The sequence below is a fragment of the Pygocentrus nattereri genome, chromosome 1 (genome assembly GCF_015220715.1).
Source record: "Pygocentrus nattereri isolate fPygNat1 chromosome 1, fPygNat1.pri, whole genome shotgun sequence".
Classification (NCBI taxonomy): Eukaryota; Metazoa; Chordata; class Actinopteri; order Characiformes; family Serrasalmidae; genus Pygocentrus; species Pygocentrus nattereri.
Genome location: NC_051211.1, coordinates 25509940 through 25522835, shown reverse-complemented (window position 1 = coordinate 25522835; position 12896 = coordinate 25509940). Strand labels below are relative to the sequence as shown.

General features: G+C 41.6%; 1 protein-coding gene across 3 annotated transcripts; it reads left to right on the top strand.

The window, feature by feature from the left end:
- Positions 1–333: 333 nt before the first annotated feature.
- tcf19l (transcription factor 19 (SC1), like) lies at positions 334–5011 on the top strand. 3 transcript variants are annotated; one of them, XM_017708496.2, is made up of 4 exons: positions 334–449; positions 1107–1710; positions 1824–2802; positions 3107–5011. In XM_017708496.2, the coding sequence occupies exons 2-4, from the start codon at positions 1425–1427 to the stop codon at positions 3432–3434; spliced, it is 1593 nt and encodes a 530-aa protein (XP_017563985.1). In that variant the 5' UTR covers positions 334–449; positions 1107–1424; the 3' UTR covers positions 3435–5011. The 3 variants fall into 3 exon arrangements, with proteins under 3 accessions (XP_017563985.1, XP_037389114.1, XP_037389085.1); XM_037533217.1 differs by lacking the exon at positions 334–449 and adding an exon at positions 914–944; XM_037533188.1 differs by lacking the exon at positions 334–449 and adding an exon at positions 930–994.
- Positions 5012–12896: the final 7885 nt, after the last annotated feature.

Below are 12896 nucleotides of genomic sequence, written 5' to 3'. Positions count from 1 at the left end.
TGTAATTTTCGATTACAACTATTATCTCCGCTAGTCATTACTGAATTAATAATAACATTGAATTCCTGATATAATAATTAATTTCTGGGATTTATTGCCTTAAAAAGTTTAACATTTAAGCAGTTAAAAGTGTGGCGTTTCCTGTCGCGACAGCCCTTTAGAGCAGTATGGAGAAACAGCGCATTTCCACACTGATATTATACACCTAGATTTTCATCCTAAAGAGGCTGTTTCTGCGGGACTTTGTCTGGGGGCTGTAAGCCGCCCCCTGCAGCTGCTGACAGGTCCTGTGTCAACAGCGTCGGAAGTGGCGTTAAATCTCGCGCAAGGAAACTCGTCCCGGCGCGCCAAATTTCAAAGCACTTCCTGGGAAAAGACGCGAAAAGTGAACCGCGGAGAAACTAAGAGCCACATATGAGGCTTACAGCAGCGCTGCTGCCGCAAATGGGGTACGGTGTGCTTCGCCAAGCGTCCCTGTCTTATGATGCTACATTAAGACGAGATCTCGCGTTTCTATTAGACATTTTATTGTAAGTTTTCGTGAGTATGCGGGCTGATGGCTTACAGGTAGCACGGAGGCTAACGCGGCGCTGCGCCGCCTCTCGCCGTGTTTCCTTCTGTTTTGCAATCCAGTCTGTAGTTAAGGTAAAAAGTAAGGACGTTTCTGGTTTCAAACATTTTCGGACACGCTTTAGTTTGAAGTCGGATATTTTTTAAACTGGCTTATTTAGCGAGGAAGTTCGCTCGCGGAGCTTTTTCAACTAACCTAGCTTGCTAACTTAGCGCCTGGTGCTAAACCAGCGCCTGGTGCTTTGTAGCCTTGCTGCAGGTCCAGCGCTCGCCGGCTTGGCTGTGGTCATATGGGTCAGCTGCATAACCGCCGTCTAAACATAGAGCCAACGACGCGAGGGGAAAGTGTGGTGTTTTGTGCGGCGCTACAGCAGGTCGTGTGATTTGTGTTTGTTTAAGGTGTTTGAAGCATCATCCAGGCAAAGTAACAGCTTTGAGTTTCTTTAATACTGACACATCTTAACGATTCGCTACATACACACTCGCTCTGTAAGTCATATTGAGAAACGTAAAACTGTTTTTTCTTTTACTTCCAGAGAGAAGATCATCTGAGTGTGGCCTCGCCCCACCACCGCCAGCCTGGTCACCACACACCCTGTTATGTTCGTTCATCTAAAGCTGAACAATCGTAGTGCAACGACACGGGAGGTCGCTCAGCATGCAGATAACTCAGCGTGTCGACATTGCACAGATCCTGCCTCTTGCCGAATGTAAAACTTTATACGCGCTTTCTTAATTTGCATATTTTATTAAGTGTCCATGTTCTGGAGAGGAAAATCTGACATGGAGGGTTATAATTCTCTGTGAGTCTGCCTCTCTTGCTGAGTGTAGCTTGGGCTTTTATCTTTGCCAATATGTTGTCTGGAGTCCAGCCATGTTTCCAGCTGTTGAGGATCGGTTCATCAGATAATGCTAATTGCAACACCGGTAGTGTGTCGGACTCTGCCCGTGACCTGTACACATTTCGCCCAGCGCTTCCCCAGTCAGTGTTCCGCTTGGGACGGGCGGCAGAGTTGTGTGATGTCACCCTGGAGTCAACTACTGTGTCCCGCATCCATGCTGAACTGCATGCTGAAAGACAGACTGATACATCAGGAGAGGAGAGCTGGAAAGTCCATGTGAAGGACCGGAGCAGTTTTGGTTTGTATCAGATATACAAATATTTTGTCTGTCTTTCTGTTTACTTTTGTGTCGTTAGTTTACAATATTTTATGTGTGATAATAAGTACATGTGATCTTGCTTTGTTTGACAGGTACATGGGTGAATGATATTCGAATGCAGCAGGGTGTTTTGATGGAGATCTTTGATGGTGATACACTAATCTTTGGCGGCCAATCAGCGCAAGGGAGCCCGGAATTTTATTTCCTCTTCCAGAAGGTTCGGGTCCGTCCAGAGAACTTTAATGCCATTACAGTTCCAAAGGCTAGCTCCTTTTCCTCTGACATTCAGAACCGCATCAGAACCAGCCTGGATTGTAAACCAGATCCCAATCTTGACATTTCTAAACTGTCCATCAACAGAGCCACTGTCATCCTTAATTCCATTGGCAGCCTGAGCAAGATGAATGGCAGCTGCTGGACGTTTAAAAAGATTGACAAAACCACTGACCTGAATTCCACCAAACCGCCCACATTTACAGCTTTGGTGCCACCCTCCACTCCACCACCTCTCCCTGCTGTTACTATGGAGACCTCCTCGAAGTCTGTTCCGCCATCGTCTAAGAGCCGACGCAAGTCAGCCCACACGGTGCTCTTGGAAGACGATAGTTCAGATGATCCCGTCAGTCGTAGAAGTGGATTGGAGGATGCAAGGAAAGCCAGAGGGGGAAAGAGACGGCGTCTTTACAAGTCCGAATCGGAGGTATTCCAACATCCGTTGTCCAAAACAGAGCTGAGCATGAGGCCACAGTTTGATGCCAGGCCTGTGATGTCCAAGCAAAATGGCATCATTTACAGTCATTCGGCCAATGGAAAGCTTAATCCTTCTTTTACTTGGATCCAAAAGCGTGATGTTGGAAACATGGGCCACAACAAAGGCATTAATCTTGTGGCCTACCGACAGCAGAAGCCTTGCACACCAGCTCCACGGGGCAGGCGAAGGGCAAACAGCTCTCCAGTGTTCTCCCCTCAGGTGGTGAAAGGTGAAAACTATCACCTTACCTCTCCATCAGTTAGACAGTCAAAAGTGGAAAGAGAGAGGGGGCAGGTTGCACGGTTCAGTGCCACCACTGGGTAAGTCAGTTCTGCATTGTTACTGGAAAACATTACCTGCTCGTTCTTGTTTGTTAATCTTTATGGGATGAATTCAACTGGAATGAATGTGGACTATCAACATAATCAAATAGGAAACTTTAAGACAAGACAAGTTTGTTTGTGATTTCATTTGCCATGTTCGTCAAATTTCCTAAACTAGATGCGCAGCAGGATCATTCATGTTAATAAGATGATTTAGTGTGTACACTTATTGTCATCCTTTTAGCCCTATTGAATATCTGATAATCTGATTATCTGAAATTTATCATCTTCTCTTCTGCAGTAGACGACGTGGCAGACCTAGAAAACATCCCCTGCCACGCCCTTCCTTGCCATCCCCTTCATCCTCCTCCTCATCTTCTAGCTCTTCATCTTCATCCTCCTCCTCTTCTTCAGAGGATGATGATGATGACGATGAAGACATGGGGGTAGTCCAGGGTGTAGAGCCGTGTGCGGCAATGCGATGTCGTCTACCACAGCAGGACACTGTGCAGTGGGTGCAGTGCGATGACTGTGATGCCTGGTACCACCTGGACTGTCTGCCTCATGACCGTAACCGCGCCTCCCTCCTGCTTGACCCAAGCGCAGACTTCCATTGCGGCTGCTGCTGAACCCCTGGCACTCTGTCATAACTCATGCAGGGCTAAATTGGTTCCCCTCTGGATTGCAGCATCAGGACATCGGAAGCTCTGACAGAAGGCTTGCTACTACAAGGTGCATAATTCAACAGTCAACCAAAAAAAGGGCGCAGGGCATGACTGAAGTCTTTACTCTTTGAATCTCAGTTACCTTCACAGATTTCCATACTCATAAGTTCCAGCATAATGAAATGGGTGAATGTTTTTAATTGATTAATGTGTCATAAAGACACAAACAGGGAAGTTTATATATATATATATATTTTTGTACAAAAGTGTGCTGGACTAGCACTTCAGCTTTACAGGTGGTTTGTGTTTCAAAACTACAACCCACACTTGACCAAGAGTTCGCCTGGAATTTGAACATAGGCACTACTTGGAACACTTTTTCAACGAATTTCCAGAATTGCCCTGTTCTGAAGAATAACCTGCCTTACGGTGATGATGGCAAAAAAGATCTGAAATTTATTGCAAAAATGACAAACTGTTCTCCAAGGCACCGTTGTTATTTTGTTAGAAGTGGTGCCTCTAAATGTGTAGGTGATAGCAGTGTGGATAGCTTGTCTTTATCTTGTTTGTACTGATTGAGAGATGTTGTGTATTACGTTATAGGATGAAGGCAGAGACACAATCTTGTGTAGGAATGGACATATACTTGACAAACGTAAATATTATCTATCTTATAGTAAAAACAAATGTGTTAATTAGTTAATGTGGCTAATTTTCATAGTAAATTTTCAGCATGGTAAATCGTTTTAGACCAACTGGTGGATTTCTAGGTTCTGAAAAGTTGAGTACTTAACAGCATTACATCTACACATATAAACCAATTAAGTTGCTGTTCAGAAGCATTTGCCTTTGAAACTATATTTGGTTGATTTATGCTTCCACTTGGTCGGTTCTAGTGCTTTGGGAAGTTGTGTTGGTGACTGCTGAGCCTGTCACCTAGCTTAAACAACCCTGTACCTGATTCAGTGCAAATGCTTTCTGCCTTCAAGAGGGTCTTGTTAGCTGTTCTTGAGATGTTCATTCATTGTTAAAGTTGCAGCTTGCTTTCAAGACATCAACTGCTAAAATATGCATGTGCATTTACTGTGCTCTCTTTTAGTAAGTTGAGAGCTTGTTCTGGGGATCTTCGTAGTGCTGTTTCAGCAAATCTCCACTGGGGCTTTAAAACATACTCCCGTTAGTCACTTCAGACTACTTACAGAAAGCAAAAAGGATTTTGATAAGTTTGATGAAAGAAATTTAAAATGCCATAAAGTCGCATTATGTGTAAAAGTCTGAGCTTGTGACTTCTGACAACCCCAAGTGTACATGGTGTTTTTTCCTTTGATATTAACATAAGCTTTTGAGTTTAAGCTCTACTAACCTTGAGTAGATGGCCATTTAATAGTAGAATATGTGGTATGAATGTAAATCATCTTTCACTGTCTTCACTTTAATGCTTTAGCTAAGAGAAATGACTATCTGCAGTTCAGTCACAATGTTGCTGGTTTGTCATGAGGGGAATCAGGGGACGAATAAAAAGATCTAAAGGTAAAAACTGACATTGCCTAATTAATTTCTTACAAAATGATGGGTTCTATTATTATTTATATTTCTGTGAATATTTACCCTGGATTTGTAAATTCTCCCTTTGGTATTTATAAAATGTCGCTTTGCTGCGTTGCTGATTTCCAGTCAAGTCCATGACCCAAATTTCTAACATGTCACGTCACGTCACGTCACGTCACATCAAGTATATTCTTACAGAATATCCTGGTAGCCAATTCTAACCATTTCATGGTTCTAACCAGATGAAATATGCACCTAATTCTCTGACAAACATATTTGTTGTTGTGTGTGTGTGTGTGTGTGTGTATATGAGAGCGAGAACATGGTCCAGAGGTTTAGCTGCTGATGGGCCAAACAGTAAGATGGCCCAGAAGGGACTTACACTCACCAGCCACTTTATTAGGTACCTTGCTATTAAAGGGTTGGACCCCCTTTTGCCTTCAGACCTGCCTTAATTCTTCATGGTATACTTTCTACAAGGTGTTGGAAACATTCCTCAGAGATTTTGGTCCACATTGACATGATAGCATCACGCATTTGCTGAAGATTGTCGGCTGCACATCTATGATGCGAATCTCCCGTTCTACCACATCCCAAAGGTGCTCTATTGGATTAAGATCTGGTGACTGTGGAGGCCATTGGAGTACAGTGAACTCATCGTCATGTTCAAGAAACCAGTTTGAGATGACATGAGCTTTGTGACCTTGTGCATTATCCTGCTTGAAGTAGCCATCAGAAGATGGGTACACTGTGGTCATAAAGGGATGGACATGGTCAGCAACAATACTCAGGTAGGCTGCGGCATGTAAACAATGCTAACTTGGTACTAAGGGGCCCAAAGTGTGCCAAGAAAATATCCCCCACACCATTACACCACCAGCACCACCAGCCTGAACCGTTGATGCAACGCAGGATGGACCCATGCTTTCATGGTGTTTACGCCAAATTCTGACCCCACCATCTGAATGTCGCAGCAGAAATCGAGACTCGTCAGACCAGGCAACGTTTTTCCAATCTTCTATTGTCCAATTTCAGTGAGCCTGTGCGAATTGTAGTCTCAGTTTCCTGTTCTTAGCTGACAGGAGCAGCACCCGGTGCGGTCTTCTGCTGCTGCAGCCCCTCTTCTTCAAGGATTGGCATGTTGTATGATCAGAGATGGTATTCTGCAGTCCTTGGTTGTAACAAGTGGTTATTTGAGTTCCTGTTGCCTTTCTATCATCTGGAACCAGTCTGCCCATTCTCCTCTCACATCAACAAGGCAGTTTCATCCACACAACTGACCGCTCACTGGATATTTCCTCTTTTTCTGACTGTTCTCTGTAAACCCTAGAGATGGTTATGCGTGAAAATCCCAGTAGATCAGCAGTTTCTGAAATACTCAGACCAGCCCGTCTGGCACCAACAACCACGCCGCATTCAAAGTCTCTTAAATCACCTTTCTTCCCCATTCTGATGCTCGGTCTGCACTTCAGTGAGTTGTCTTGACACCTTTGCATTGAATTGCGGCCGTGTGATCGGCTGATTAGCTGTTTGTGTACCTAATAAAGTGGCTGGTGAGTGTATGTGTGTGTGTATACTGTGTATATATATATATATATATATATAGTACTGTATTGTCTTTAACACTATTTTAATTGTGCAACAGCCAGAGATCACCCTTAATTTATTGTGTTCTGCTTCTCATGTAAAGTAAAACTAAATTCTCTCACAGTGGAAGGATGGACAGAAACACCTGTGGACTTTTTCAAATCTGATGGAAGAGAGGAACCTGATTTTCTATCTCTCAAAAATGCTAACTTTAAAGGCTGCTGATCTAAAGGTGGCAGTATTGGTGGCCTATGAGGTCTTGCATGAGTCCCATTTTGTCTACACCTTTATGTGTGTTAATGTAGTATGATTTTATTTTGGAGCATTTCAGTCCAGTTGTCATCAGAGGTTATATAATGTTATATAAATATATGTAGCCTAACAACAAAGCAGAAGCCCATGAACCATGATTTTAATATCCAGTACGGTTCTTAGAAGTTCCATACTCGAATACCCAGATGTTCCAAATAACAGTAGTTGTATATGAAGTTACTTAAGCATGGTGCAGAGGCACAAGACACACAGTACAAACATTCTAAATGGGTCTAAACATGTAAACTCATCTTTCTAGGTTAGTGAAATCAATAAACCTGCCTATTATAGAATGATTCTGTGGGCATCTAACGTCAGGTGCACTGGTGCCTGATAGGAGGTGCAGAATTGCATGTCATGGAGTCATGGTCCTCAGGTCGGCCTGACACAATCTGTGTGTGTTGTCAAGTGCAAATGGACAGAGAGGACAGAGGTGCAGAATTATGAGGCGGTCCTAACCAGGGCAATAAGCAAAAAGCTGCAGTGGCCATCTATGTTGCTATGGTTACACTTTTGGCAGGCAGTGGGAGTGCAGTAGGGGTTGGAGTCAGGTTAGAAATCTATGTAAGAGAGAGAAATGGGGATCATGAAGGAGGTTATAGGAAGGTGGAAGAGATGGATTTTTTGTCTACATGAAGGCATAAAGAGAATACACAGTGGGCTTGAAATACATCAGTCATATTTTGAAATGATCCTCTATTAAACGTCGACCACCAGAGGGCAGTCATGCTTTATGTCTGAAGGCAAGATGTTTATGTATATGAACAACAATTATTGAGAAGATACTGCATGAAGGTTTAACCAAGCCGATTCTGTTCCGCTGCGTCATTTTTAACGCTGTATTAGTAACTTTTAAAGGTTTTTTTTGGAACAGATCATGAATTAGCACGCCATGAGGCCTAGCCAGTCCAGGGCCGTTTGACCTGAGATTCATGGAAAACACTTAACTGAATGAAAGGAAACAAATCAGTGGCATGGCACTAGTCCGAATTGAGATTAGTTGAGCCGATCGAAACAGAACTGCATTAAACTGTCACAGTGATGTAAACTTCATGCTGCCTCTGACTTTTCCCCGGTTCCAGTCCGTCAGAAGAGGACCCGGTATGGCTGGAGGCTGATGATGACGACTGCTTTACTGCTTTTGCCATTCCACTTCCCCCTCCAACACTACACAGGGCTCATTTCCTTCTGACCTGAATGTAAGCCTTTCCTGGTGGACTGCCAAGGGACAGCAGGAAAAACCAACTTAACTTGGTGCTTCAACCAAAGCACAGGGCGACCATATGGGCACGGCCTATTTGTCTAATCAGACACTGAATTAAACATTAGTTGGACTTGTAAGTAGTAATGTGTTAAATTAATGATGTGTGTGAAAAGGGTTTTGTGCTATCAGCATGGTCCAACTCAGCCTAGCCTCCTTGCAGTTTGCCACAGTTTGTTAACATCATCCTTTCACAATGGTTAAACCAGAACTTAGTGAGCTGGATATTGGCCTAAATCATGTACAGTACCATTCAGAACTAATGGCCCCTTGATAAAGATGCACCTAAACAAGCTAGGGATACAATTTCTCCTGACACTGATATGAATCTCATATCATCATGCACCCCTATAAAAAAACTATGAAAATATGTCTTGGTTGCTTATCAGTTTGATACACTGATGCATTTAATGCAAGAAATGTGAAAAGCAGCAGTGAATTAAAATCATTCAAAGAAAATAATCCATATAAATCTTAATCTGGAGAGATTTTGTGTGGCCTCAGACCCCTTTATGTATATTTTCTTGCTTCATTCATTCTTAATAAGAGAAGACTCGTTGCTGTTGCAGGCATGCTAATATCTGTGACATGCTTTTAAGAAAAAAGGATATATTTTTTTCTCTAAATAATTTTAATTCGCTAAAAAAAGTCAGATTGCTGTCATATTGTCAGTGTGGCATTTTCAAAGCCTTTCCTGCTCACATCTACCAAAGCTGTGAGTAATTCTAGAGAGCTCTGTAACTCAGAGTTAAATCCCACTGATTGTCCATCTGCACTTTTAATTCCTTATTACTTGAATGCCGCTATGGGACTGCAACAGTTCACAGTTGACAATGAAAAAATTAGTGTTTAGGAATTGGTACTGTAGTCTAAGTACTAGTATCGTGACCCTAAAGGGAGAAACCTTTTCAATGAGCACACACACACCTGCAGTGCCAGTTATAATGGGGGAATTTCTCTGATTTTTCAAATTGCTGCATAATTAAATCTTCAAGTTATAAACAAAGTCATTCAGAATGGTTAGATATGAAATAGTTAATTGTAGAAAAACGTCCCGACTTAGATTTCTTTACAGTGGTAATCATAGGAACCACAGTCACAGTGTCTACAACAAAAATATATCCATTTACTGTCCAAAAAGACCACCGAATCTACACGTTTTTAATATGTAACATTGGTGTTTTTTTAATTATTATGATAAGAATATTTATGTTTAGGCTAAAACTTTATCTCACAACTAATGTAAAACAATGTCTCAGGCATCAGGCAGCATATTTGTGTCTGTTTAGTGTAATCTGTCTGGGATGAACTTGGGAATAGCAAGTTATCAGTTAACTGTCAAAGCTAGTGAAGGTATTGGTTCAATATAGAACTATGAACACTCAAAGAACCATTTGAATGCATAAATGATTCTTTTCATAGCCAAATGGTTATTTCCTATGATAGGAAAACTGTGTTATGTGAGTCAAAGAACCTGATTTTCAGTACTATACATTTTTGCTAAGAATATACCTCAATGATGACAGCAAAGTAAGAATTTCATTGTAGAGTGCAACTGCCTGTTCTGCTGTGCACATGACAATAAAACTCTTGAATCTTGATGACAACAATAATATTAACAAAGAGCAGGCTCATTAAAGCTACATGGTCAATGTTTTGTGCAAAGGTGCAAAGGCTAATGAGTATGTAGATTTGCCTACACAGTACACCCAAAGCTCCAGTCACCACAGTATAGCTACTGAAAAATTTTAAGCAACGCCCAAACGTTGGACGGGTGTGAATCATCAGTACAAAACAGAAATAAATGAGTGAATGGGGGTGAAGGTGCAGTGTTTGTCAAAACTTCCAGTTCTTACATGATTCATAGCACATGCTGTGTTTCGGGTTCAGTTCCTCAAACCAGAGAGATACTTCTTCCACACTCACTCACAAGAGTTTCAAAATGTGCACAGTGTAGGCCCTAGAGAAGTGAGGAAGCAGTCAGTGCTGAAAATGTTAACTGAGCCAAGAGAATTTTCAAGAGATACTTTTAATGGTGTGACTCATGAGCCTTGGATTTGCTTCAGCCCGTAATGAAAAGGCACCATGAGTTGTAGATTAATGTAATCTAGACAGAATCCTTTGACAGAAAAAATATCATCTCCCTGCAAGTATAAAGTGAACTCATGATGTGCCTCCATCATGATGTGCCTATATTGGTCATATACAAAGACTGGCCAGGTGCTCATGTAACTCTTTGGCCATTTTATCAACTACATCTACCATATAGGTGCATTTTGCATGTACTCACTGATTGTAGCTCATCTGTTGCTTCACTCTACCCCATCCATCAGTGGAAAGGGTCCACTATAGGACCACCACTGTCCACAAATTTTTAGGGTGATGGACCATTCTCAGTGACGTGGTACTCACATGGTAATGTGTAAGGTTCTGGCACAACTGTATCTAGCACAGGTGGTGTTGCTGGAGTAGCAGCAATGATGAGAATGGTCCACCACTTAAATAACACCTGGACAGTGATGGTATTATGGTATTGGACTGGTTAAAAGGTGCCTGCCCAAGATGTGCATCAACATATTGGGTGGAGATAAAAAAAGTTTGTATACTCTGTGAAAAATCTGTGACAACTGAATACTGAATATACTGTCCTGAATGTATTTAACCCTGTTTTACTACAACACATAATAAATAATGCATTCAGAATACATGTAGTGTGCACTGTAATTTTTACTTATTTATTATTTATTTTTACTTATAATTTAATGTGTTATAAAAAATACAGTTATCCACATTGTCATGTTTGTGGTTGAGAGGTTGAGATGATGTGTGTTGTTTATAATTTGTCTATTTGGTATAAAAGTTGGCAAGAAAACATTTCCCAAACTTCCACCTCCGTTCTATACTATGACCTAAAGCAGTACAGGTCTGTGGATTCTCACTGTAAGTTCTGACCCAACCATCTTGGACAACACAGGGTACAAACAAACACAGAGTAAAAACTAACACAGATTTTTTTTATGTAGTTAAGCAGATTTTTTCATCATCTTTTCATATTCCAATAGCAACATAATTGTATGTCACAGCAATCAGACAGATATATCTGGAAATTCACCATGAAAGTAATTTTTTCATATTATGTCTTTTCTGATTATTGAGTTGTGTGCTTGAGTGTTTGACCAGCAAGGTAAGTGTTAAACTAATGCAATCTTTGGAGTATTTATTAGCTTACAGATCAGTGGCCAGTGAAAATTTAGTCAAATAGTTGTATGATGTATTTATGTAATACATGGTGGGTATTATAGTGAGAGAACATCAATAAACGAAATCATGAAAACAATATAAAATCATGAACTCTGTCAAGCCAAGACTAAAAGATTCAGTGTTGCGCTACAGAATACTGCATATCAAGACAAATACCATATTCAAATCTAGCTTTACGTTGGAGTAGATTTATGTATTAATGAGTAGATTTATGTAACAAAAAGGTCAAAGAGTGTGTAAGCATGTGAGTATTACTACAGAATAAATTGCACTTTCAGTATATTTTTTGCAGCATACAGATACCCACCTTTACTATTGTGTTAAAATGATCCTGCTCTGTATGGTAATCTGAAATAGAATAGAATAGAATAGAATTCAACTTTATTGTCATTGCGTATGTCACAGGTACAAAGCAACGAAATGCAGTTTGCATCCATCCAGAAGTGCTTAGCAGCAATATAAATATATATCTTACAATGTACAGTAAGTATAGTATATACAGGTTAAAAAAAATATGAGGGGGTATGAACATGAAGGGGGTTATACAGGTTATAAACAAGAATGTACAGGTTATAAATATGAGGGGTATAAGTACTATGAACAGGTTATAAATATGAGGGGCTATAAAGTACTATGAACAGGTTATAAATATGAAGGGGTATAAAGTACTACGAACAGGTTATAAATATGAAGGGGTATAAAGTACTACGAACAGGTTATAAATATGAAGGGGGATAAGTATGTACTTATGAACAGGTAGAGTATTTACACAGTATATACAATAATGGGCAGTATATACAGCAGATGTAAGTGCCGGTAAGTGGTGTTGAGTGGTGTGTAAGTCTGTGTGTACAGTCCGGGAAGTGGTGTTGAGTGGTGTGTAAGTCTGTGTGTACAGTCCGGTAAGTGGTGTTGAGTGGTGTGTAAGTCTGTGTGTTAGGGTACAGTCCATTGTTATTTGTTTAGATGTCGGGAGGCAGAGTTCAGGAGTGTGACAGCTGTTGGGAAGAAGCTGTTCCGGTACCTGGTGGTCTTAGTCCGGAGGCTCCTGTAGCGCCTCCCAGAGGGCAGGGGGGTGAAGAGTCTGTGTGCTGGGTGACTGGGATCTTTGATGATTTTCCCAGCCCTCTTCAGACACCGCTTCCTGTAGATGTCCTCTATGGCAGGAAGTGGTGCACCGATGATGCGCTGGGCAGCTTTCACCACCCTTTGCAGCGCCTTCCGGTCTGAGGCAGAGCAACACCCGTACCATACTGTGATGCAGTTGGTCAGGATGCTCTCAATGGTGCAGCGATAGAAGTCCACCAGGATGTCTGAGGACAGGTGGTTCATCCTCAGCCTCCTCAGAAAGAAGAGGTGCTGGTGAGCCTTCTTTACCAGCTTGGAGCAGCTGGTCATCCAGGTGAGATCCTTGGAGATGTGGACACCAAGGAACTTGAAGCTGTTCACACGCTCCA

Excerpts from the sequence above, each read along its gene's own strand:
- tcf19l (XM_017708496.2), top strand. The coding sequence starts at position 1,425 with ATGTTGTCTGGAGTCCAGCCATGTTTCCAGCTGTTGAGGATCGGTTCA. Across the intron at positions 1,711-1,823 it reads GAAGGACCGGAGCAGTTTTG|GTACATGGGTGAATGATATT; the intron begins GTTTGTATCAGA and ends TTTGTTTGACAG. Across the intron at positions 2,803-3,106 it reads CGGTTCAGTGCCACCACTGG|TAGACGACGTGGCAGACCTA; the intron begins GTAAGTCAGTTC and ends TCTCTTCTGCAG.